The following is a 27358-nucleotide window of genomic DNA, read 5'->3' as shown; positions in this document are numbered from 1 at the left end:
TGATGCCACATTCCTTGCCATGATAATCATGGATTAATCCTCTGAAAGTTAAGAAAGTTAAATGCTTTCTTTAAAATTGCTTTGATTGTGGTGACTTCTCTCAGCAATAGAACAGTAATGAGGATAATACCTTTAAATAATAATTTTTAATATTATAGCCTCAATTCTCCAGTCAAAAGACACAGCTGGTTGAATGGATCAAGAAACAAAATTGATATATCTTTTGATAGCAAGAAAAACATCTTAGCTTTAGAAGGTTGTTGTCTGGGCTGGAGAGATGGCTCAGTGGTTAAGACCACTGACTGCTCTTCCAGAGGTCCTGAGTTCAATTCCTGACAACCATATCGTGACTCACAACCACCCATAATGATATCTAGCGCCCTCTTCTGGCCTGCTGGGACAGATGCAGGCAGAATACTGTATACATAATCAATAAATAAATCTTTAAAAAAAGAAGGTTGTTGTCTTAACAGTTTTTTCTGAAATTAAAACATTCCACCCTGAAGGAAAACTGACCAGATGTACCCCCCCCAGCCGCCACCAGAGTAAGCAATAAAAGCTGAGAGAGTCCCTCTCAGACAAACAAAGCCAAGCTAAAAAGACCAAACCGGTGTCTAGAAACAGAAATTAGCAGAGTTGTTTAGAAGAAGTTTAGACTACAGTCACTTGGAAAGAATGTTCTCCATCCTGTTGCGCTGCCTGCAGGTTATACAGCGTGCTCCAATATCCCAGATTTTGTGGATCCACATGCTAAGGCAGATGCTGGTGATGTAGCTGTCTTTGAGTCATTTCTGTTCTTGTAAGTAACCCTTCACCAATATTCCTATAAATAACCCAAGAGAACTCATTTGTTCACCCAGAGTGACTTTGGTATTCCATACGTTTGTATCTGGGGTGAGTTGATGTGTGTATTATATCTCCCCAGGATGTATTATATCTCCCCAGGAAAAGTATTGTCACACAATGTTGAGCACTTCCTTACAGTGGACGAAAGTACCTCAGTCAAACAGGCCCAGAAAGCAAGCAGGTATTTCTATCATCTCTGACGAAACCAGTCTCAAGCTAAAACTAATCAGAAGAGATAAAAAGGGATACTTCATTCATATCAAAGAAATAATTAACCAAGAAGACATATTATCCTAAACATATATATGCCAAACTTGAGTGCATCCAATTTTGTAAAACTTATTGGAGTTACAGACATAGATTAACATCAATTCAATAATAGTAGGTTATTTCATTTCAATACCCCATTCTCTTCAATAGACTGGTCATCTAAAAAAACAAAACAAAACAACAACAACAACAAAAAAAAAAAAGTCCAATCAGAAAGACCTCAGAATTAGCTGACCATAAATTAAATGGACTTAACAGCTATCTATACAATATTCTATCTAGATACCCAGCAGAATATGAAATGTTCTCTAAAACAGACCAAAAAATAGACCACATCTTGAGAAATAAATCTTAAAAGTTTCAGAGAAACTGAAATAACTTCACGTATCCTATAAATCATAATGCAATAAAGCTAAAAACTAACAGCAAGCAAATCTAAGAGCTGATGCCTTGAGAAAATAAACAAGACTGACAGATCCTTGGACAAACTAGCCAAAAAAAAAAAAAAACCAAAAAGAGATATTTGGGATAAATAAGAAAGGAAAGGTTGTGGTTTAAAAGTGATGTATTTGTGTGTCAAGGTGACAAGGGGTCCATTGTGCTGGCTAATTTAATGTCAATTTGATACAAGCTAGAATCATTGGAAAGGAGAGAACCTCAATTGAGGAACTGCCTCAATAAGATAATGCTGTATAGTCAGGCCTATATTCACAATAGCTAAGAAATGGAAACAATTTAATTGTTCTTCTATTGACAAATGGGTAATGAAATGTGATACATATATACTATGGAATACTGTTCAGATGTAGAAAAAAACAAAATCATGAATTTGCAGTTAAATGAATAGAACTAGAAAAGATCATATTGAGTGGCATAACTCTGATCCAGAAAGACAGACATCATGTTGTCTTATCTGCAGTTCCTAGCTTCAAATCTTCAGATGTAGAATAACTTCAGAAACCAGAAAAATAAAAAGGAACCATATTTGGGGGTGGGGAGAAAGGGCAATAGCAGGGAACAAGTGATCTGAAAGAGGAAATAAGAAAAATCATGGAGGAGCTTTAATTAGAGACAGTAGAAGGAGATAAATACAGAAGACTGGAAGAGAGCAAAGTAACAGCAGGATGTCTGAAAAGGTCATGAAGAATCATAATATTATCAATCTATGTCTTAGGCAGGATTTCTATTGCTGCGTTGAAACACTATGACCAAAAGCAAGTTGGGGAGGAAAGGATTTATTTGGCTTATGTGTTTATATCTCTTTATCAACAAAGGAAGTCAGAACAGGGCAGGAACCTGGAGGCAAGAGCTGATGCAAAGGCCATTGAAGGGTGCTACTTAGTTTTGTTCTCCAAGGCTTCCTTCCGCAGTCTACTTTCTTATAGAACATAAAACACCTGCCCAGGGTGGCCCCAGCCACAATGGCTTGGTCTCTCCCACATCAATCACTAATTAAGAAAATACCCCATAGGCCTACCTGTTATGGAATATTATTTTAAGATGTGTTACATTTGTTTATGCCATGGAACATTTGTTTGAATGATGCAAAGATGTGTTGCACTCTTTTATGTTGCATCTGTTTAATTCTGGGAAACGGTGTTACTGTGCCTGTCTAAAACACTTGATTGATTGGTCTAATAAAGAGCTGAATGGCTAAAAGCAAGGCAGGAGAAAGGATAGGCTGGGTTGTCAGGCAGAGAGAATAAATGGGAGAAGAAATCTGGGAAGAAAAATTGGGGAGCAAGAAAAGAAGGAGAGGAGGACATCAGGGGCCAACCACCCAGCTGCACAGCACGCCATGGAGTAAGAGTGGAAGTAAGCATATGCAGAAATAGAGAAATGTAAAAGCCCAGAAGCAAAAGGTAGACGGACTAATTTAAGTTAGAAAAAGCTGGCAAGAAACAAGTCAGGCTAAGCCTTGGCATTTATAAGTAAGAAAAAGTCTCCATGTGTGATTTATTTGTGAGCTGGGTGGTGGGTCCCCAAAGAGCATAGAGCCAAAAGAGTAAAAACAAAAGAAAAAGAAAAAAAAAAAACCTAACTACACCTACCTATAGCCCATCTTATTGAGGTACTCTCTCAAGCAAGAATCAAGGCTCCCTCCTCTCTAGTGAATCTAGCTTGTGTCAAATTGACATAAAACTTGCCAGCACAATCTACCTAAAATTATTTATACCATATATAGGTCTCTGTATACATATAAATATACAGTTTAAATAAAGTTTTTGTATCTGGGCTAACAATGATCCCCAAAGAACCATGAACTATCTAACAAAAACCCCAAGACCAAGTATGAGAAGACCCCTTTTGAGTTGTTGGGTCAGAGTTGTCCAAGTGACACCTAAAACATTATAGGCTATTGGTGTTGCCCTTGGTTGCCTCCCAGAGGCTGAAGGTAAATTCCTATTGGCTAAAGACTCCTACTTGGGTCATAAGATCTAGAGGACTGGACTGGATCTGACCTGAAGCTTCCTCCCTGAGGACTATCTTTCATAGTATCAGAAGGCACCATATACACTTCCAAGGGAGCAAAGCAACCAGTATCTTACCCAGCTACAGTTCTATGAACTAAATCAATGACCAGTATAACACGACAATGCTAAGGGTGCAATGACGGCAGGCACGCTTTGTCAGTGACTGGCTTAAGCCCACTCAACAAGAGGGAGATCATGCCTGGTGCTGGAAACCTAGCCAACTACTCAGGGATAGTGACGTCATGGATCTTGGAGGAAAACCCAAATTGCCACTTTACTTCACCAGTATAATTTCTTACCTACATCTAAATGTTTGAATATTTATCCTTATGCTAGGTTTCACCCCTCAGCAAAAAATAAAATTAAAAAGTTTCTTTGCAATAGACAGAGACCTCTACAGAAAACGACAACTGATCAAAATGCTTAGAAGAAGTGACTGTGTGGTGCCCAGCCCCAACACAACTCCTGCACCTATGGCTCAGAGATCATAGTGGAGGAAAGGGGGAGAAAGCTTGTGAGAGCCAGAGGAACAGGAAGTTGCTGTGAGATTTTGTCTCCTAGCAATGTCAGAGAAGCTACACCCATGAAGTCTCATCACCTGCCTAAACAAGACCTGAACAATGATGATACCAATGGACACACTCACATGGAAGAGGGAAATATCATGGGGCCTCAAACCTAGATTTAAAAAAATAACTATAGACAACTAAGGAATTCTGGGAGCAGGAGAAATAATCTTTCCCAGGGAAGAGCCCTGAAAATGGTTATCCAATACCTAGTGATCAGTCCTGAAATTATATACATACAAGTAACATTATACAGACTTAGCAGTTTATATTCCTATATTTAGGTGCACACACATACCTAACAACAATTAAAGAAAGAGAGGGCATGAATTTGATAGAGAGCAAGGGGTAGGTACATGGGAAGTGTGGCGGGTCACAAGAATATATTATAGAGACTCAGCTGTGTATTAAAGCTATACTTTGACTGGCCAAGAGTCTGTCAAAAGGCAAGCCATTTATTATGCATATTTGCTGTATCCAGCTTTTAATATTTCAGCTGTCTTCTGCTATGAAATTTTTGCATGCCCAAATATTCCCAGACCAATTGGTAAACAGTTCAGCTCCTCAGACCTGCTGAACTTCTAGGTAACTAACTCTCCCAGCCCAGCCTAGGAGACAAGCTGGCTGGAGATGCATAGCTTCGTTTCTTATGCTAATGAAGCTTAGACCATACCCTTGCCTTGAGGCGTTAAGTGGCTCTCCAGAGCAATTGACTGAGAACCAAAGAGGTTTTTACATATCAAGGTGGTAGGTAGAGCAACCTTCCTGAGGGGGCAGGAAACCGCAGTGGCCAAGGGGAGAAGAAACAGGTGTTTTCTGTAGAGGCAGACAGAAGGGCATTACCAGGGAGAAGAGAAGAACACAGAGGTTTTGTAGATGGTAAGGCAGAACTCTTGTAAAGTTCATCAGAACCAGGAGTGGAGAGCAAGTAGAGATGGAGGGAGAAGAAACAAAGGATGAAGGTGAGGCTGGAAGTGTAAGAGCTTAGTCGTTAGCAGTAAATGAGGGAACAAAGAGGAACTGAGTGTTAGGAGGGAACTGAAGCTATGTAGACAGGATTTCATCCCAAAGAAATAAAGTAGACAGACAAAGAGCTTGGTGTATCTAGATTTATTCCTGCCCTGAGTGCCTGATAGAGCTATAGCTGTATTGATAGAATTTTGTCTTAGAGGAATAAAGTTAACAGACATAAGAACATAGTGTAAGTAGATTTTTTTCCCTCAGATATCCCATGCCAGACATAGCAAAATCCCCAGACCCTGAGTAATCCATAGGGAAGAGCTGAAGGAAAGGGAAAGGAAATATGATGTATTTTAATTTTAGAAAGTAAAACACATATTTTTAAAGAAATCAGCTAAAGCATTCTATACCCCAACCATACCAGTAGTCAAAAATGTGAATTTTCATTTGCCAGATTTAAAGGATTCAATTTTCTTTTCTGTAACTGAAAATGAAGGTAAAAGACATACATGTGCAAAAAGACACTCAGTTATTTAAATTCAAAGCATTTAATGTTCAATGAATATACATATAAGGTACTTAATTCTACATATGTCAAGGACAAAGAGGTACAGAGGGCTGGAAAGATGGCTCAGTTGACAAACTGCTGGTCACACAAACATGAGGACCTAAGTTTGAATACACACAAAAGCTAGCCTTGGTTACTGCAGAACTATTGGGGGGGGTGGCCATCAGGGAGAAGAGAATCCCCGGGAACTACTAGCCACTCTATAGCCAAGCAATGAGCTCTGGGGCTCACACACAAATTGGAATGTTATCTATGACAATACCCACCTGAAGTCACCTCTAGTTTCCACAAACATGCAGACATGTAACCACACACACACATGCACACATGTATCACACACACACACACACACACACACACACACACACACATGCATACATGCACCCCACACACACATGCACCCCCTACAAACATGCACACATGTAACCCCCCAACACACACACACATGTACCTCACACAAACATGTACACATGTACCCCCACATACGCACACATGTATCACACACATACATACAAATGCAAAAAAAAAAAGAAATTAAAGGGGAGTGTAAGGGAGCAGAGAGAAAAGGAAAGTGGGCAGAAGTAGAAATATCAGAGAAACCACACATCATAATGAGTATAGTCTTTGCCTAACTATAAAATCCACCATTTTCTGCCCCAGAGAAAAGCAAGGAGACCTAAAGTTCTAGAGGTTCTGTTCCTGACGTTTGCTCCCTGCTAGTCTGCGCTGCGGTGGCTCCTGAATACAGGGGACTTGGAGTAGTTACATGAACCCTGGAAGTAAGCAGCCAGGACCACTTCACACAGCCCAGTTATCACCTTTATCTTAAAGAGGACATACAGCCTTGACTTATTTAGGATAAGAACAACCTGCTACACCTTCTGCCACCCTCCTGCCTCTCCTGGAAACCCTGGCATGCCACTCCTGAGAATGTGATTTCTGTCACTGAACCTCACCCATGACAAACCCCCATAAATGAGTGCCGAGATTTCATCGTCTGTTTTCAAGTGCTTCTGATCTGCTCTCAACTTCCCTGGCTTTCTTAAAATCAGCTCATTTCAGAACATGAAACTGTCCTGAATACGTCTTGGAATCAAGTTCAAAATTAATATTACAAAGATATACAATGCTCATCATACACATTATGTGTTAAAATATCATTAAGTGCAAGGCATGCTTATGGCAAACTGCCAAAAACATAATTATTTTAGTTCTTATATTACAGAAAAGTTCAATTATCTGAAGTAAAGTCTAGACCTGGGAAATAAAGAATAAATATTGAAAAGGCCAAATTGGCACTGGGGAGACACTTGAGTTGGTAAACATAAGGGCCTGTATTCAGATCATACACATCTGTAATCCTAGCAGGCAAAGACAAGCAAATCTCCAGAGCTTGCTGCTCTCCAGGTTCAGGAGAGACCACATCTCAAACAATGTGGTGGGTAAGGTTGACACCAGAGGTCAACCTCTGCATCCATGTGAATGCTGTCACACAAACACATACATAAATATGCTACACACCACAGAGAGAGGAAAATAAAGGCAAAATACACAGAGATGACACTTTACTCACAGAAGGACAGCTCAAAGTCATTTGTTCTCCTTTACACACACAGTTATAAATAGTGTAGCTGTCCACATTCCCAAGCTACAGTAGACTATCAGAAGTGACAGCATGGGTGAGGCCTGCCTGAGATGGAAGACAGTGCCCCGATAGCATGATAGCATAGTACCATGCCCCATCCAGGGACATGAGCTCAGTTGGAGAAGTGTAAAAGCCTACTACCAGAAACTTGGTCTGGAAAATGTCTTCCCATCAAGGTCACACTGGCCCTATGGTGCTACACAAACAAGCACTATGGTTGTTCATTTTCTTGTAACTATGGAAAAATTTGGGTTCACATTTTTGTTTCTGTTGGTGAAGCTTAACTGAGATCCCTACAACAATGCTTCCAGAATACTTTGTCTTTCCTAAGTAGGCAGTTCCCATAGTATTTCTTGTCCCCATAGTACTTTCTTCTTGATGTGATGATGAACATCCACCCATGCGTCTATATCCACAGGTCACTTTTTTAAAGTCTTTACCTAATGAAACTCAACAGCTCACAGGTTTGTATTTCGCAGGCTTTGCTCTGAATTCCCATTCAATGATCCTATTATTTCTATTGTATATTCTAAAAGTTGCAATTGCCAGAATATAGAAATATTTAAATGATTTAAATTGGGTGTAAAAGAATAGGCTCTTTACCAATGGAAAGAGATTCTTGATTGAATTCACAGGAACAACTATGTGGCTGGGTGCCAGAAATGCCAAAGTGGCATTCAATATTTGCTTGACTAAATAATCAATTGAGTGTTTGGCATTGTTCAGATATAATATTTGAGTTATCAAAATGTACATAAATGCATACACATAGGCAAACATGAACAATCTTCCTACAGAAAATCCTGGCCACCTAGATTTAAAGAACATTCATAGCTTTGTGGAATCACTTCCAGTGGAGGTGAAAACTGATCACAGCACCAGCTGGCACATTCCTAAACCTTTCAAGTTTTCCAATGGCTTCTCAGACACTCTGGGATTTTCATAAACAAAAAGCATAATATTTGAAATAGTTTGTCATTCAAATATATTTCATGATTAATGCAAGATGCTTTGCACATACAAGTATGGTACAATAAATTCTACTTTTTAAAAGTTCTTAAATTGATTTAAATCATGAAATTGCTTGCCTCTTAGATACTTTGTGATTTTTAAGTCATTTAATCAAATGGCTTTTACAATTAATGCAATATGCTTTATGCATACAAGTATGATTCTACTTTTCAAAACTTCAATTGATTTCCTATCAAAGTACACATAAAGTTACCAAATTATGCTAAGATCTTAAGAAAAAATACTGGGGTTGGGGATTTAGCTCAGTGGTAGAGCGCCTGCCTAGCAAGCGCAAGGCCCTGGGTTCGATCCTCAGCTCTGGCAAAACAAAACAAAACAAAAAAGAAAAGAAAAAATACACTATCTGTCCCATTAACTGTCTAACACAACACAACACACACAAGATGAAACTCATTGCTAACAGTCCATAACCAAAGGTCTCTCAAGAGACCTTCAATTTCTGCTGTCCAGATGCAATATGCAATGTGGTGGCTTTTGCTTTCAAAGCAAAACAACAGATTTGTAAGAGTTATCATTTCAGCTATCAAACAGCACTGCATAATCCAGACAACCTTGGATTGCAAGTCTGGAGAAATCCTACCCAGTTCCTCCTACACAGGTTTATCTTACACTCGCAGATAAAGCTACTTTCATGTGGTTTCCTTATTTATTAATGACCTTTGTATAAAATTAGAAACAGTGTAAAACTCTGAGCAAAAACCAACAAAGTGGGAGGCTTCAAATGTGGCATTGTCTTGTGGAAAATACTCAGCATTGCCGGGCTTGTATGATCTATATACACCATCAATATCCTCTGTGAATGAGATAGAAAGCCATATTTATTTCCCAACTGGACACAGAGCCTTTAAATAGTAACGGAATCCTCCACCATATGTCAGCTTTCCCCTGAAAGTAGCCTGACAACCCCATGGACCAAAAACACAGATTTTTCTACTTCAAAGCAGTTGAATGTTCAGACAGCCCTAACCTAAAGCTGAGAGAAGTGAAGACTCACAATACCTGCTATATTCAGTCCTTCTATTCATGGGGTTAGTCAATTAAAAAGAGAAACAAACTTTCTTCTTCCCAGAATGCTTTAGTCAATTTAAAGAAACAAAGTTGAAGGAAACAAATAGAACTGTTCAAGACCTAAAAATGGAAATAGAAACAATAAAGAAAATACAAACAGAGGAAATCATGGAAATGAAAAATCTAGGTAAATGAACAAGAACTACAGAGGCAAGCTTCACAAACAAAGTTACAATAGAGAGAAGAGAAAATAGCAGGCATGGAAGATACAACAGAAAAAATAGATACATTAGTCAAATAAAATGTTAAATCTGGAAAATTGCTAACACAAAACATTGAGGAAATCTGGGACACCATGAAAAGATATAAGAATAATATCAATAATACAAAATATAAGAATAATAGAAATAGAAGAAGGAGAAAAATACCAGCTCAAAGGCCCAGAAAATATTTTCAAGAAATCATGAAAGAAAATTTTCCTAACCTAAAAAACAGCATGCCTATAAAGGTACAAGAAACATACAAAATAACAAATAAATTGAACAAGAAAATAAAGTACGCTCATCAAATAATAAAACACTAAACATACAGAACAAAGAAAGAATATTAAAAGCTGCAAGGGAAAAAAGTTGCAAGTAACATATAAAAGCTGACCTATTAAAATTATACCTGGCTTCTCAAGGGAGACTCTAAAAGTCAGAAGAAGGGCCTGAACAGATGTGCTGCAGTCTCTAAGAGACCACAGATGCCAGCCCAGACTACTGTAGCCAGCCAAACTTTCAATCACCATAGGAAGAAAAAAAAAACAAGATAGTCTATGATAAAGTCAAATTTAAACAATATCTATCCACAAGTACAGCCCTACAAAAGATGCTAAAAGGAAAACTCCAACCCAAGGAGGTTAACTACACTGATGAAAATACAGGAAATAAATAATCTCCATCAAATAAATAATCACCAGCAAAACCAAAAGAAGAGAACTCCATACACAGACACACCTACCACCATCACCACAATCAATACCACCAAAAACAAAATAACATGAATTACAATTATAAGTCATTGATATCTCTCAATATCAATGGATTTAATTCCCCCAATAAAAACACACAGACTAACAGAATGGATGCAAAACAGGGTCCATCCTTCTGCTGCAAAAAAAAAACAAACATACCTCAACATCAAAGATAGACATTATCTCAGAGAAAAGGGTTGGAAGAAGGACCTAAGGAACAAGCTAGTGTAGCCATTCTAATGTCTAACAAAATAGACTTCGAACCAAAACTAATCAAAAGAGACAGGGAAGGACACTTCATACTCATCAAAGAAAAAATCTACCAAGATGATCTTTCAATTCTTGATATCTATGCCCCAAATGAAAGGGCACCCACTTTTATAAAACATTACTAAAGCTTAAATCACACACTGACCTTCACGCATTAGTGGGAAACTTAATACCTAACACTCACCAATGTAAAGGACAAATCCAGCCAAAAACTAAAAGAAATACTGGAGCGAGCAGATATTATAAACCAAATGGACCTAATAGATATTTACAGAGCACTTCACCCAAACTCACTTTCTCCAAACCTGACCACATACTCAGTCACAGAGAAAGTCTCAACAGACACAAAAAAACTGAAATAACTCCCTGCATCTTATCAGACCACAATAGATTAAAGCTGGATTTCAGGAAGCCTACAAACTCATGGTAACTGAACAACTTTCTACTGAATGAAACCTGGGTCAAGATAGAAACAAAGAAAGAAATTAAGGACTTTCTAGAATTCAATGAAAATGAATGCACAACATACCCAAACTTACGAGACACTATGAAAGCAGTGCTAAGAGGAAAGTTCATAGAACTTTCTACATAAAAAATGTTAAGAGATTTCACACAAGCAACCTAACAGCACACCTGAAAGCTCTAATCAAAAAGAATTAAGCACACCCAAGAGTAGTAGATGGTAGGAAATAATCAAACAGAGAGCTGCTGAAATCAATAAATTAGAAACAAAGAGAACAATACAAAGAATCAATGAAATGAGTTGGTTCTTTGAAAAAATCAACAAGATAGACAAAATATTTCCAAATCAACTAAAAGATGGAGAGAAAACATCCAAATTAACAAAATCAGAAGCAAGAAGGGAATGTAACAACAGACACCAAAAAAATCAGGAGACTCATATGGGCATACTTTAAAAACTTGAACTCTATCTAATTGGAAAATGGATAATTTTCTTAATAGATCCCATTTACTAAAGTTAAATGAAGATCAAATAAACAATATAAATAGGCCTATAACCCCTAAGGAAATAGAAGCAGTTGTTAAAATCTCTTGAAATAGATAGATAGATAGATAGATAGATAGATAGATAGATAGATAGATAGATAGATAAACGATTTTTTAAAAGACCCAGGCCAGGCAGTTTTAACACAGAATTCTAACAGACTTTCAAAGAAGAGTGAATGCCAATACTTATTAAATTGTACAAAATATAACAGAAGGAACATTACCCAACTCATTTAATGAGACCAGAGTTACCCTAACACTCCAAACTACACAAAGATTTAACTGAGAGAATTTCAGATGAATTCCCCTTATGAACATAGATGCAAAAATACTCAACAAAATACTTGCAAACCAAATTCAAGAACACATAAAAAAAGATTATCCATCATGACCAAGTGGGCTTCATTCCAGAGATGCAGGTATGGTTCAACATCTGGAAATCGGTCAACGTAAACCACTATAAAAAGAAACTGAAAGACAAAAACCACATGCTCATCTCATTACATTCCAAAAAAACCTTTGTCTAAATCCAACACTCCTTCATGATAAAAGTCTTTGAGAAATCAGGGATACATGGAACATACCTAAACATAATAAAGGCAAATCACAGTAAGCCAATAAGTCAACATCAAATTAAGTGGAGAGAAACTCAAAGCAATTCCACTAAAATCAGAGTTAAGACAAGGCTGTTCATTCTCTCCATATCTATTCAATATAGTACTTGAAGTTGTAGCCAGAGCAATAAGACAACTGTAGGAGATAAAGAGGATGCAAATTAGAAAGGAAGGAGCGAAAGTATCATTATTTGCAGATGATATGATAGTACATATAAGTGACCCCAAAAATTCTACCAGAGAACTCCTACAGCTGATAAAGAGTTTCACCAAAGTGTCTGGATACAACATTAACTCAAAACAATCAGTAGCCCTCCTATATGCAAATGACAAACAGACTAAGAAAGAAATCAGGGAAACAACATCCTTCACAATAGCAGCAAATTATATAAAATATCTTGGGGTAACTCTAACCAAGCAAGTAAAAGACCTGTATGAAAAAAACTTCAAGAATTTGAAGAAAGAATTTGAAGAAGACACCAGAACATGGAAAGATCTTCCATGCTCATGGATTGGTAGGATTAACATAGTGAAAATGGCTGTCCTACCACAAACAACCTACAGATTCAACACAGTCACCATAAAAATTCCAACACAATTCTTAACACACCTTGAAAGGACAATACTCAACTTCATATGGAAAATAAAAAGCCCAGGACAGTTAAACAATTCTGAACAATAAATGAGCTTCCCAAGGAATCACCATCCCTGATTTCAAACTCTACTACAAAGCTGTAGTACTAAAAACCACATGGTATTGGCATAAAAACAGACATGTCAATCAATGGAATCAAATGGAAGACCCAGACATAAATCCACACACCTGATTTTTGATGGGCTCAACTAAGCAGGACTTGGGAGCTCACAGAGAGTGGTGTGAGAATTGGAGAACCTTCATGGATCTACTCTAGGTCCTCTGCATATATGTTATGGTTGTTAGCTTGGTATTTTGGGTAGACTCCTAACAGTGAGAATGGGGGTGTTTCTGACTCTGTTGCCTGTTCTTGGCATTCTCTTCCTCCTACTGGGTTGCCTTGCCAGGCTTGATGTGAAGGTGTGTGCCTAGCGTCATTGTATCTTGTGTCATGCTGATGCCTGTTCTTTTCTCAGGAGAGAGGCTGGTGTTGGGGGGAGCAGTGGAGAGGGTAAGTAGGGGAGAACTGGGAGAAGTGGAGATAAGGGAAGCTTCAGTCAGTATATATTGTATGTAAGAAGATAAAATAAAGGAAGAAAGAGGGAGTGAGGGAGAGAGGGAGAGAGGGAGGGAAAAGAAATGAAGAGAGGAAAAGAAATGGGCTCAAAGGAAGCAAAGGAATCATTTATGTGACCCTCCTGCTTTTAGAAAAAAAAAAAAAAAAAAAAGAAGACAATACAATAAAGGCTATTGTTTGTTCTATATTTCCCTTCTCTTTTTATGATAACCAATAATGTCTGCCTCTGGAATTAAAATAAAAAACTTTTATTAATTGTTTGTTTACTGATAATGATGAATGGGTAAACTGTCTCTGTGATCAACAGAGAAGAGCTGTTGCTAAAAAGAAACTGAGTAATCCAAGGTATCCAGGACCTGAGCTAGAGCCCTGCTTTTGAAAAAAAGCAAAGATTCTCCAGCTTCATCTGCAAGCAGAACCTGCACCTCCTAAGAAACTTTAGCTTAATGTCAGATTTCAACAGATTCAGGAAATAAAACCCACCTTTTCAATGCTTGGGGTCCAGTTTGTAAAGATTTATAGCTAGGAGTGGCTAGCTATTTGTGGACTCTTTAATTATAAATCTGAAGCCCAATAAGCAGCTTTGATAAGTTGGCCAATGCCTGAATATTGAAATTCAGTAAATGTTGAATCTACCTCATTTTTGAAAATGGAACTCTTACCCTCTATAAAATAGGAAGAAAAGGCAACTTACCCTTTGAACATGGAAGTATACCCATGTTCAAAGATCTGGGTTAGTTTTGAAGATATGTACCTTTGTGTGCTGATTCTGTTGTTTTTCAAAAGGCTATAAGAAATGATTATAGGAACTTAGAGAGAAAATGTTATCTAAAATTTACCTGTGCATTCTACTTGGAGATTACATCAACTATGCAACCAAAGGAATCTAATAGATAAAGTTCAAAGACTCCAGAATTTATAACTGAAAGCATGAGAGAATTTAAAGATGTTTGAGGCACGGTCAGCTGAGATGTTTTCAGGAAGGTTTCCTCAGTGTGCATGGGTGTGGTTGTGGGAATGCACTTCCTTGGGGAGAGCAACACCTCGCAGGCAGTTTACCAGTTTCAGCTGCCACAGTTCAAACCACCTTCTCACTTGCTTTCACCAGCTTTTTGTTCATGTAAAAATATGCAAGAGCTTAATCCACAGCACTCATATTTCACACCAACCCCAAACAGAGTGGCTCTGGAAATGACTTAGTCAATCTGCAATTCAGGATTAACTTCCTGGCTCTTTCTTATCTGTTCATACACCAATGATTACAACAAATTGTGTGTGGATTTAAAAGTAGAGGAAAGTATGTTTTACCATCCATATCAAAAATTAATTTGTAATGGCAGAATAAATACAAGCTACCAATGCCCAAGTTTACAGGTTGATGATCCGGAAATATCACATTGTGACACTTCATTTTCCAATTAATTACTGAAATAAAAATGCAATGCAAATGTGCTTGAATCACACTGTGGTGAGGATATCAACTCTTAGCAGAACAGCCATTACTTAAAAATGAAAATATTTAGACACAAGAACTGAACTACATATGAAGTTTTTCAATAATGGAACCATTACAAATAGATTTACAGTTAAATTATTATAATGTTATCTTTTTTAAAATCATTTGTTTGGCCCACTAAATTTAACTAAATTCAGGTAACAATAAGTCTTATCTGATATCATCTTTATCTGAATATCTACCTTTAAAAGCATTTGACAAAAATCAACATCTTTTCAAAAAGGAAGCCAACAGATTAGAGAAAAAATGCACCTCAGCACAACAAAGGCCAGCATTACAACCATTCTCAGCAGAGGAAGTGTAAACATTTTCCTCTAAGATGCCCTCTCTTATGACTGTTTATCACAGGACCAAAAGCCTTGCCAAGGTACAAATAAGAAACGTCCTATTAAGAAAGAAAGAAGTGAAATTGCCTGGATTTGCTGGTAACATGATTTTTATAGAGACATTTGTAAAGTATCTACAAAAACTTGTTAGACATGGTAATCAGATTAGGTGACCTTGAAGGACACAAACCCAATGACCCCAAATAAGTAACATTTCTATTAACTACTAGCAGCTATTCAACAAAGAAAGGGGGAGGGGAACTCCATTTATACTAGGAAAAACAATAACAAATAGCAAAAAGAGCTATATAAATTTAAAGAAAGAGGATCTGGTAGAATGGTTCAGTGGGTAGCAGCACTTGCTAAGCAGGCATAAGGACCTTGGTTCTAATCCCCATCACCCACATAAAAAGCCAGCAGCACTAGGGGGCAGAGGGTGGAATGCCGAAACAGGTGGTCACCAGCCTAGCTCCAGGTTCAATAAGAGACCCTGTCTCAGGAAAATAAGGAGAGGGATACAGTATGCCTCCTAATGTGCTTCCTCCACACTCAGTATAGGAACACATCTGTGCGTGCACCACCACATACATACACATACTTATGGAGGTAAAGGATCTGTATACTGAAAACTATAAAACATTAATGAAATAAATTGAAGACAAATAGGTAAACTAAAGGATATTCTATAATCATGGATTGGAACAATTAATACTGTAAAACCACTACAAGCTATTGGAAGAATCAACATAATCTTTACCAAAATCTCAATGTCATTTTTCAAAGAAATGGTCAAAAAATCTTAAATTAAAATGAATATATAATGATCCTGAATATCCAAAATATATTAAACAAACAAACAAAAAAGGGTAGAGGCATCGCATTCAATTTTAAAACATATTATAAAGTGATTATAATAAAAACAACATAGTACAATAAAAAAAACTTTTAAAAAGACACATTGACCAATGGAACAACATAGGAAACTCCAAGAACAGACACACATATTTGATCAACTGATTTTGTTTTCAGAGCTGGTGATCAGACTCAGGACCTTATACTCACTACACAAACACTCTGCCACTGAGTTGGAAGAGACAGAAGGAGTAGGCATAGGCAGGATGGCTACAGGCACTAACAAAGTATTGAGACAAACTTCAAATGTCCTAACACAAACATGATTTGTGAGCTGGGTAATGGATATGCTATTTAGATTGATTTAACCATGCCATATTGTATATACAGTATCAACCCACCACATTTTACCAAATAAGTATATACAATAATATTTGTAAATGAAAAGAGTAATGTCTTAAGCATAAGATAAAAAAATGAACTGTAGTTCTTTATTTAAATAACCATGCTGTAAGTGAATCACTTGTCCCTCAGTATTTTTTTAAGAAAAGTTTCCTTAAAATAGTTCACAGAGTTACTTCTCAAGTTCATTAAAAACTAATTAAGAAATGGAAAAGTCATTAAGTTTACATTCCCATTAACCCATGGTGTACCCTGAAGACAAGTATCATGAAGAGTGACCCAGCTCATGACAGCAGCAACCAAATTTTCTTTCTAAATGACTTTGGGCTCTTACAGGGCCAAATTGCCAGCTGCCATTGGGGCACCACAACAGGGGACTGGCTTCTCCCAGCCACCTCTCAGTGTGAACAGCAAAGAAACCTGCAGCTTTGAATCCCCCACCTCTCCCTTCTCACTCAAAAGAACACTGGATACCCTGGAAGCCAAGATTCCAGAGTCAGTTTCAGCACTAGAGAGAAGGATTAGGATGAAATGGAACCCAACAGGTAATCCCCAGGCACAATATTGAAAATTTACCCTTTTGTGTCACTGCTAAAAGTGGCTGCCTCCTCCACCCCTGCTTGGAGCAGATTCTAAAGCAGTTTTCAAGTAAAATGATAAATTTCAGATACCTTAAATAGAAAAATGACAGTTAATAAAAACCAATCATGTCCACTCCAACCCAACCATAGATAACACAGAAGAACTATGGAGGGAGTTAGGCTTTTTTATTTTCTTTAAGAAATGATTTCTTTTTTCAGGTTCAAAGTGATTTCAGAACCAAGATGCAGAAAATTAAGCCTCTTCCAGAAGGTTTAAAAGTGCTAGTATAATGTTGCCTCAGCAAATACAGTGGATGTTCCGCTTTCCAGCCTCCAGACAGTGCACATTTTAAACAGGCACACTCAAATGACCCAGAAAGACCGTCTCCTGCAGTGCAAGTACATCCCGTTAGAATGAGGCTGAGACTGTGGAGAATAGTGTGATAGGTTCCGAGTAGGGAAGGAATCATTTGCTGCATTTTAAATGCAGATAAAGGTCACAAATTGATGCTACCACCTCCAACCCAACAGAAAATTTAAAAAATTTTTCAAGATAAAGGTACATGCACAGGTCCTTAAGCAAAACCCACGGAGTCTGTTTAGGGACATGAAATTTCTTCATTGTGTTTAAATATTCATTTCTTCCTATACATAAGCTATTCACTGGATTTCAAAATCATCTGGAAGCCATGCCACAAGTGATCCCTCGTAGGAAACAACAAACAGCTAGGAAAATGTTCAAGGACAGAATCAATGAATCTATTTCTATCCAACACAGCACCCTGGCAACTCAGCAGCCCAAGATGAACAGTTCACCTCTCCTCCCTTCCCTCACACCCAAGCTCCTTCAGGCTATATAAGATAAAATAAATATTGGGAGATCTTTATCCCGGAGAAATGTCAGGTCTCCTACCTACCTACCCACACTTAGCCAGTACTCCCCTTCCTAACACTGCTGGAGAGCACCTCTGAATTCACAGGGGTCTGCTGAGTTCCCGAGGAAAGCAGTTCCCCAGCGCGTACTGACCCACCGTTCATGCCACTGTAGACACTCCGGTGATGGGGTGCTGAGTCCTCTTGAGCCTGCCGTCGGAGGGTGCCCTCCCTGCTGCCCCCGCCGCTGCCTCCACCGCCACCTACGTGCTTGTGATCAGGGCTGCCTCCGTAATGTTGTTTGAGATGCTCTGGGCTTGTTCCCCTGGCTCTGGGGAGGTGCTCCAGGCTCCCACCAAGGGCATGTTTCTGGAGATGCTCAGGGCTCCCTCCACTGTGCCTGGCATGTTCTGGGCTGCCCCCTGGTCTGTGCTTCTGGAAATGTTCAGGGCTTCCACTCAACACGTGTTTGGGCAGCATTTCCGGGCTGCTCCCTGAATGTGGGTGCCTCTGCTGCTCCGGGCTGCCTTTGCACAAGGGCTTGTGGTGCTCAGGGCTAGGTCCTTTCAGTGCTTTGGGGTGATCTGGGGTCCCAGAAGCCCTGGGTTTGTGCAGATGTTCAGGGCTGGTACTCCTGTGTTTGGTATGCTCTGGGCTGCCCTCGCTTCGGGGCTTCTGTAGATGCTCAGGGCTGCCCCCACTGGCATGGTGTTTGTGGTGGTCAGGGCTGTCGGTGCTGCCGGTGCTGGAGGTGCTGCTGCCATCACCCACATCCCGCACATAGGTTGCGGCGGAGGCCACCAGTTGGCACAGGCTGGCCTGGCTGTCGATGGAGCAGCGGCTGCCTGCACATCCTGCGCCCTTCTCCTCATCCAGCAGCACACAGAGCTCCTTAAGCTCCATGTTCTCCTTTACCACCTCCTCTTGCTTCGCCTCCAGCTCCTTCAGCTTCTGCAGATATAAAGCCACCTCCTTGTGCATCACCCCAGCCGTGTAGCGACCCAATCTCTGCCACTCCCGGGACACCCTTTTGCCTTTCTGCCGGTCATCATCCAGGAAACAGCACAGGTCCCTCAGTTCCTGGTTGTCCTCCTGGAGTTTCTGGTTAATATCCTGAAAAGAGAGATGGGAGTTCAATGGAGGCAACAGAAGAGGTGGCACTGAGCCTAGACCATTGCCAGGAAAAGCCCTGGAACTGGAGAACCCTTACATAGGTTCTCGACATGTGGGTCACAACCCCTTTGGCAAACTTCTAGCTCTAAACGTATTTACATTATGATTCATAACAGTAGCAAAATTACAGATATGAAGTAGCAATGAAAACAACTTTATGGTTGGGGTTCACCACAACATGAGGAACTATATTAGAGGGTCAGAGTAGTAGGAGGATTGAGACCACAGAAAGTTGAAAGATTGCAGATATCCATGATGTTAAACTCTAAGCACTGGTTATGTTCCTTAGGATACTCTAACAGATATTTTATTCAGTTTTTCACCCCAGAGTTTAGGGGATAATAATTATGACCCTTTTACAGAAGAACCTGGGCCTCCAGGAGCTTCATTCTGCCAGCAGCTAGGGAGCAGCCAGCTACTTGACAGGAAATTAGTGCCCTACACTTCAGAGACAAAGATGGTGGCATGGTGGCGCACACAGGTAATCCAACCTGGGAGCAGAAGCAGGTGCCTCCACAGGACTTCAAGGCTATTCTAGGCCACACAGTGAGTTTCATGCCAGTGAGAGAAAAAGGAAGAGAATAGGAAAAGAAAGTTGTTTATGCCTTGTGACTGTGGAGAGGCTGAGGCAGCATTTCTTTAAAAAGCTGCTGTGAAATTTTCAGACTCAGCAGGGAATGAACTGTCCCATTCCACCAACCCCCTAGAGAAAAGCACAGTGCCCCTGGTGGTATTCTCCTTCATTGTATCCAACCTTACTGACCATGACCACTGTAAATTCACCCAAGCCCTCAAGATTTACCATAAACCAGAGCTGCTGCTATTATAATACTCCTCCAGAAACTGCACCCCTCAGCAAATGCCACCTCCACCTTTTACTCTTTATAAGAACACAGGGTCATCCCTCCATATCTTCCCCATCCCCTCTCCTTTGAGCCAAACAAATCTTTGGAGTTTGGACCTCCAAAATTTAAATTTCTCACTCCCGCCATAAATCACTTTACTAGCTTCCCATTGCCCATAGGATACAGGGTTCCTCAAGTCTCCCAGAGCTTCAAATGTTCTGTCTCTGTGCACTTCTCCAGCATGAATAATGATTCATTCATTCATTCACAAAAAGTCAGTAGCCACAGACTGTGTATAGATACTAATGCAAGTATTAGGAATGTGTTCGTGAACATTCCAGAGGCCCTAGAACCTAAGATCCGAAAGCTTCTGCCCTAGTAAAAGTGGTGACAAAAAGCCAGTCCAGATCAAGGCACCACGTATGAAAAACGCTACGGAGAGGGGGGAGGAGGAGCCCCCACCCACTTCGTCCCCTGCCTTCATTTACCATCCTCTGTCTTCCCTCACTAACTCTAATAAAAGCACTCCTTGCCAGAGTGGTCTTCAAAAACACTTTTTGCATGTTGAGCCACTCCTGAAACACCTCAGGTACCTCTCTTTGCCAGGAAAAATTAATAAATAAATCCCTTTTATACCCGATTATGCTTATGCATTCCAAGTAGAAGAATCTCCTTGATATGAACTTACACAAAATGAAAGACTCCTCTGAGAAGCATCCCCTAGTACCATAACATCACCCATGATAAGATGACACTTCAGTCCAATGCTTAACATCTTTGGCATAATTGAGCATTCACGAGACATCACCTTCATCACCTGCCTCATGTACAGTTCTGATGATGTAAAAATCAGATGCCTAAAGTTTCTGTTTCTGTTTAGGTGGAAGCCTCACCTCAGCCCCACCTCTCTTTCTCCCCAGACCCCACTCCTGAGAAAGCCCACCAAGCAGCTCCACTCCCAGAGGATATTTAAGGTACGGCCCATGGAGCTGGCTCCCCTCATGGCTTCTCCTCTTCCCCTGGGACCACCCAGGAATGCTCTGCTCAGATTAAACCCAGACTTACTGATTTACTGCATCAGCAGAGAGGCTTAATATTGGGGTTCCGAAACTAAGTTATGTAACACACTTATTATGCTTTGCTACATGGACACATACAGTGGACACAATATATATTTATCACATCTCAATGTCCATCTTCTTTAAAGCTCTAGGTCTATGGCCCAAACAAGCTACAGCAGTAGTTACCCAGAAGGAATTCCATGCTGTTTTCAGCTGGACCCTATTATATTGGAATGTACAGTAGAATGAGGGTAAGTTATCACTTGATATTGATGCTTTAGAAGAAATCAGAAGTTCTGGGTATTCAGAGAAAATGATACTAAACAAAATAAATTTTGATAAGTTTTAAAAATTAATCAACATTTAGCTCCATTAAGGCATTTGAGTGAAGTTCAAGTTGTGTTATTCTTCATCTGAATCCATTTCCACCTGAAAACACTTGGATGTTTCTATGCTGTGGCTGTTCTTGACTTATCTAGAATGATAATGTACAGGATTGCTGTTATCATAGGCTTTTCCTTAAGAACTAAAATGGACACTTTCCAAAATTCCAGCACGCCTTCCATAGCTCCTGCTTCCTATTCCTGTTCTTGAGAATATTATTTGTTTCCAATATTTTCTTCACCTTTGACAGACAGATAAGCAACCAGCTTGAACCAATAACCTTGTGAACTAGCTTCTTCAAATCTGGCACATCAAGATATAGACTTTCTTTAAAAAACAAAAAACAAACAAACACTAGATGTTCTTTTAACATCTCCACAGGCCACAAGATATTACTCTAAGTGGCTAAAGTAGCCTTTTAAAAGTTTAAATCACTCAGTATTTCAGCCTACTAAAAGCTGTGTCTCTGGTACAAAAAAATTGTTTTCATGTGGTTCTTTATGTTCTATGCAGATGTGGGGGGTTAAGGAGTACAGTGATTTGAATGAGAATCCCCTAGCCCCAGGCTCTGAACAAACCTCCAGTTGATGTTGCTCTCTGCGATTTGTTTAGGAGGTAGGACCTTGCTGGAGAAGTGTGTTACAGGAGTGGGCTCACTGCTCTGCCTGTTATCTCCACCATCTGCTTCATGCTAGCAGTTGAAGCTCTCAGCTTCCTGCTCCTGCCAGCATGCCTGATGGACTCTTATCTCCCTGGAATCCTAAGTACAAATAAACTCTTCTACAAACTGCCTTGACCAGGGTGTTTTATCACAGCAACTGAGTAAGTGGTAAAATTAATAAGTGCAACGCAACTGTAGCTACTCAACTCATCCAGAGCAGTCCCCACTTGGACCAGGCTCAGCAGTACAAAAAGATGGTTTTTAGTTCTTCACAGCACCAGCACTCTAACAAAACTCCCTCACCATGTCTTCTGGATCCACACTAGACACAGAGAACATCCACTAAGCCTTTTCTAAACATGACTCTGTTGAGAACACAGTCTCAACCCATTGGCCTCTCTGTACATGTGCAATGTTCAATCATCATAAAACCTCAGATACTATCAAAATCCCCATTGGGCAGATTGGAAGATTGAGGCTGAGAGGCCAACAGTTTCCCTAAGCTGACCAAACTGTAAAATGTTTGTTTTTGAGCTAGGTCTACCCCCAAACTCCCACTTAACCACTTCAAAATATTTAGATATGACTTTTAAAGTCAGGTTACAAGTGTTGTCATCCCAGTTACTCAACATTTGCAGGTTTCAAGAGTGTCAGGCCCTTAGAGGACCCCCCAAACGGAATCACTTTCTTCCAGTTAAGACACAAAATATAAGAAATTTAAGAAAATATACCCATCGTTCATTCAATAAAGCATATTCATGGTTCCCTATGGAATCCAAGGAAGCTCTCATCCCAACTGGTGAGCAGAAGGGAGAACACCGGCCTCAAAGAGACTTCAAAGAACAATGTACTCAGGGTGGACAAAAGGCCTACCATGTTTACCACAAGAAGGAAGCAGAATTTGCGATAGAAAACAACCTGTAAGGAGTAAGGGGTCTCCTGAGCATATGTGTGCTGTTGACATGGCCATCTCCTGAGCATATGTGTGCTGTTAACATGGACATGGCCATGTCAAGGACCCTAATACCACAGCCCCATGAGAGTGGCGAAGTCTCCCTGGTGAGGCTCAAAAGGATGACAATGCCTTCCTCAGATTCAAATATGTCAAAACTCTTGACGGTGTGTGCAGAAATATCACTGTAGTTTTCTCCCTTCCCCAGGTGTTCACAGCCTGAAGACTGCTCCCATACAGAGACACCTCCTGCAGAGATTAGCCAAACCTTCCTCCTTGTTAAGCTACATATAATAACCTCACCTCTTTATTTTCCTATATGCAATAACTCTGCCTCCTTGTTCAACTGTATGTAACAAACACACCGAGATTGAAGGGTGCTGTGGCTCCACTCCACTCTTCCATCAGAGTGAGTACGTCCCACCAGATCCCAGCTCCTCTGTGTGTGCCTGTGTGTTGTCATTTCTTCATTCCCTTGTCACCCCTAGTCAGGGTTCTGGAATCCAAGCCACAAAAGAGCATCATAGGGACCAGCCTCAATCGCTTCTGAACTTGATAAGGAGGTAGCCTACAAAACTTTGTAATATTGGGTAATGAATCCAGACCTTGAAGTTTACTACTCGGGGTAAAATTGCTTTAATTAACCCAATATCTATTTCTCTAAATGAGGCTACTGGAGGGATTGACCAGATAATGTGGCCTAGTACCACTTCTCTGCACTCTCTCCTAGACTTGCACACGTTGTACACAACCTAAAAGACCTTCCAAGGATTTCTTAAGTTATTAACATTAGTTCTTTATCTGAGTGAAACCTTTAGGAAGTTAATGAAAAACTCTTCCCATCCACATTTCAAACCATGAAAGAAGACTAAACTACAGCGCCACAAACAAATGCTATTGCCCAGTCTTGCCTAAGACACCCAGCTCCTAGAGCTCCTGGTGACAATAACTACTATATTTTGCAGTCAGTTTCAGCATCAAACCTTCCCTCTACAGTGTTGTGTCTTATTTTCACAACACCTTTAGGAAGTAGATCTTATCATCCATATTTTATTAATCAACAAAACAAGGATCTGAGAAGTTAATTACACAAGTTTGCCTCCCTAGTAGATGAGGGTCCTTACTTCCAGACCATATTCCTTTTATTCTAGCCTTCCTCTCATTTCCTCCTAGGAGTCTGGTACCTAATAAATAATCCATTAGTAATGAATTAAAATGAGAAAGATTTTGACTGTGAGAATATTCCTATCTCCACCCACACTAGGGAGTGTGTGACACTGGGTTTGGACCTGAGGGAGTCATTTCCACTGGGGCTCACATATAGATGCGCCTGGAGCATCTGGCCCTTCTCATTCCTCAGGACTCTAGAATCCCAGTGCTGGAGAGCTGGGGCAATTAAGAAACAGTGGGAGAGGAGAGAGACAGGAACAGTTTGTTCCTGGAGGGAATTTGGTCCCTGGGGGTTCCTACATTGATTTCGTTTGTGTCTGGCTTCCTATAAACAAAAGCAGAACAATGAGAGGAAGGCACCAGGCGAGCTGTGAGCAGAGGAAGTTTGCAGTGTACAGCGGCAGGGCGGTTCCCTGTGGGTCTGTGGCAGCCTGGGTAGCACATTAGAGCTCTCCAAAGAGAAAAGAAAGTTCGTGGGTTTGGGGGTAGACCTAGCTCAAAAACAAAGCATCACTAAAGACACTTACCGGCGCGTTCTACAGTGGTCCCCACCTACGCTTATTAAAATCAATGTGAAATCCAGAGTGACTAGCGCAGGGAAGTAAAGCAACTCCAGGTGACGCCAACCTTGGGCGAAGGAAATCATGGGAGCTAGTTAAGACTTGAAGGCAGAAATCAGGCTCCCTGGCACACAGCACACTCACAGGGCCTCTTCAGGTGGAGCCCGATGCTTCCTTCTCTGCGGTGCCCAGCAGCGGTGCCCTTTCTTTGCCCTCTGTTCACTAGAAAGCTAGTGGCGCCAGAGCAGCTACACTAGACCCCTAAAGGCGAAGACGCCTGGGGTGGCAAGCTCACTGGTCTTCTCCCGCGGGGAAATGTAACGTAATTCCTGAAGCACCGACTTTCTAAGCTCCCAGTGCTCATCGTGTCCCTCCCTGACTTCTGGCACCCTTGGTTCTTGCTCCCCTAGTCTCAGAAGAGTCAAGAAAAAGCCAGATGCCTGTAAGTCCCCATATGAAGGGAAGCAAAAGCCTCCAAAGTTTGGAAAACTTTCTTAAGGATTGGAGATGGGGACAAGGAATGATATTAGGAGAAAGGGGAAGCTCACCTGTTGACCGAGGGATGAAAGTTTGACTGCCTCCCCCCACCCCATCCCACCCTACCCCAGGCCCCACTCCCAGATCCCTGCCCCGCCCAGCCCGGCCTTAACGCCAGGCCCAATGCTCACCTTGAGCCCTCGGATCTCGCCGAGATGCAGCTGCAGGCGGCGGTTGACCTCACGAATGAGGTTGCTGTGGTCCAGCATCGCGCTCACCTTCTCGGCCTCAGCGCGCCTCAGGCTGCGGATCAGCTCCTCCTTGCTCCACTGCAGCAGTTCTTCGTCGGTCACTTTGGACAAATCTTCCACGCCCGGGGCTGCCGACACACCCGCTGGAGCCGAGGGACAACTTTCCGCCGCCGGCGCCGCGCCTCCAGTCGCCTTCGACATGGTATCTATGCGGCGGCAGGTGCAAGTGGGTGGAAGAGGCGAAGTGACTGGCTAAGGCGCCGGCGCGGCTGGGCGGCCTCCGCCCACACCCCTGTGCACTCCGAGAGTCAGCGGCACCGCCCGGGGACCGATGAGTGGGGACCGCAGGGATCGCGCTGCGCGGCCATCCTACCTCTCCATCCGCGCGCGCGCACCTGCCGAATCCCGGGGCCCGACAGCCAGCCGCGGGTGGCTGCAGTGGTCCATCCCAGCTCCACTCAAGTCCATGGTGAAGGGCGCCGGGGAGCGGGAGCGGGCGGGGACACCCAGAGGGCTCTGCCTCGGTCCCCTGCCCTCTCCTCCGCCCAGATCTAGACAGTCGCCACCCACCACCACCACCACCGCTCTCTGTCACACTCACGCACACGCCCTTCTCTCCCCCTTGCTCAGCCCAAGACTCCACTGCTCTCCTAGCTGCCCAGGGCTTGCTGAGCGCCCGGCCTTCCCAAGAAGGCTCTAGCACGCCTCGCCGCTGCCCTTCCCGGAAGGCTCGGCGCCGCAGGCTGGCTGTAGTCTTCCAGCAGCTAATCCTAAACTGTTCTGAGAAGCCTTGGGTTTTCAGAGCCCAGCCGAAGAGGGGGGAGGGTTGGGGAGCGGCAGGGGGAGGAGGCTGGCGCCCATCTCGCAGGGGTAGACGCGGCTGTCACTCAGGCTGCTTCCCGGGACCCGGAGCACTGTAGGCTCAACAGCCAGGGATGGCTGGGGGCGCGGCTCTCAGAGCGCAGGGGTGCGGGTAGGGCTGGAGTCGAGAGCAGGTGCGGAGCAGGAGTCGCCAGGGCCTTTCGAGGCTCGAGCGCGCCACCAAGTGACTGAAGGTGGTCCCCTCTCCTCCATCTCTGCAAGCCAGACTAGTTACCAGGCAGGGGAGACAGCCTGCTGACCAAAATGAGAGGCATTCAGTACTTGGAAGAATTGGAGATACAGAAAACATGAGAGCAAGACCTATGGAATAACTAGCTAGATACACTTCAGGGGACTGGAGAGGAGAGAAAAAGCCTGTACCGAGGTCATAAAATCCTGAAGCTCAGAAAAGCAGCTGCTGAACCTAGCTCTTTGGGAACATCCACCCCACCCCCAGGCCTTTGTTTTCTCTAAAAACTCACTATCTTATGAAGAAGGGGGAAGTACTGGGCCCTTTAAATTTTCATTTGAGAAACATCAAGGCCTTTAGAAAATAAAATAACTTCAGCTTTTTCTGGGGCCTGGATTTAAGGTCTGCACACCTCCTGCCTCAGCAAAGCAAGACTCTCCCACAGACAAGCTGAAATACCGACCAATACCAATGGCTCTTTCCTCTCCTCTGTTCTGCAAGACGCAGCAGGCTGGGCTGGCCTTTGATGGTCCTATCCAGAAGGAAACTTTGGATGCTATGCATGGCCTAGCATCTGGTTAAGTAGAGTGCAATCCTCTTTGAGCTGAAAATAACCTATTTTCCTAAAGGTCCTGCACAAGGCTCTGACAACGTCATTTCAGACAGAACTGGAAAATTACAAAATCATAACCCTATCCCACCCCAGGCTTCCCTCACCATGAGGATTTCAATCACT

The 27358-nt window shown here is 41.6% G+C and overlaps 1 protein-coding gene across 8 annotated transcripts in view; it reads right to left on the bottom strand.

Moving 5' to 3' along the window:
* Ccdc85a (coiled-coil domain containing 85A) overlaps positions 1-26576 on the bottom strand; it is a 215411-nt gene extending 188835 nt beyond the window's left edge. For 4 of the 8 annotated variants that reach the window (XM_036200572.1, XM_036200573.1, XM_036200574.1 and 1 more), the window contains exons 1-2: positions 25512-26576; positions 18196-19150 (exon numbers count right to left, since the gene is read on the bottom strand). In XM_036200572.1, coding sequence (XP_036056465.1) covers positions 18196-19150; positions 25512-25772 — 1216 coding nt within the window. In that variant the 5' untranslated portion in view covers positions 25773-26576. The remainder of the gene's footprint in view (positions 1-18195; positions 19151-25511) is intronic. The other 4 variants (XM_036200577.1, XM_036200578.1, XM_036200579.1 and 1 more) reach the window with 2 other exon arrangements.
* Positions 26577-27358: the final 782 nt, after the last annotated feature.

This window comes from Onychomys torridus, chromosome 10 (assembly GCF_903995425.1).
Source record: "Onychomys torridus chromosome 10, mOncTor1.1, whole genome shotgun sequence".
In the NCBI taxonomy this organism is placed as follows: domain Eukaryota; kingdom Metazoa; phylum Chordata; class Mammalia; order Rodentia; family Cricetidae; genus Onychomys; species Onychomys torridus.
Note: the sequence above shows the minus strand (reverse complement) of the source record. Positions and strands in the feature narration are given on the sequence as shown.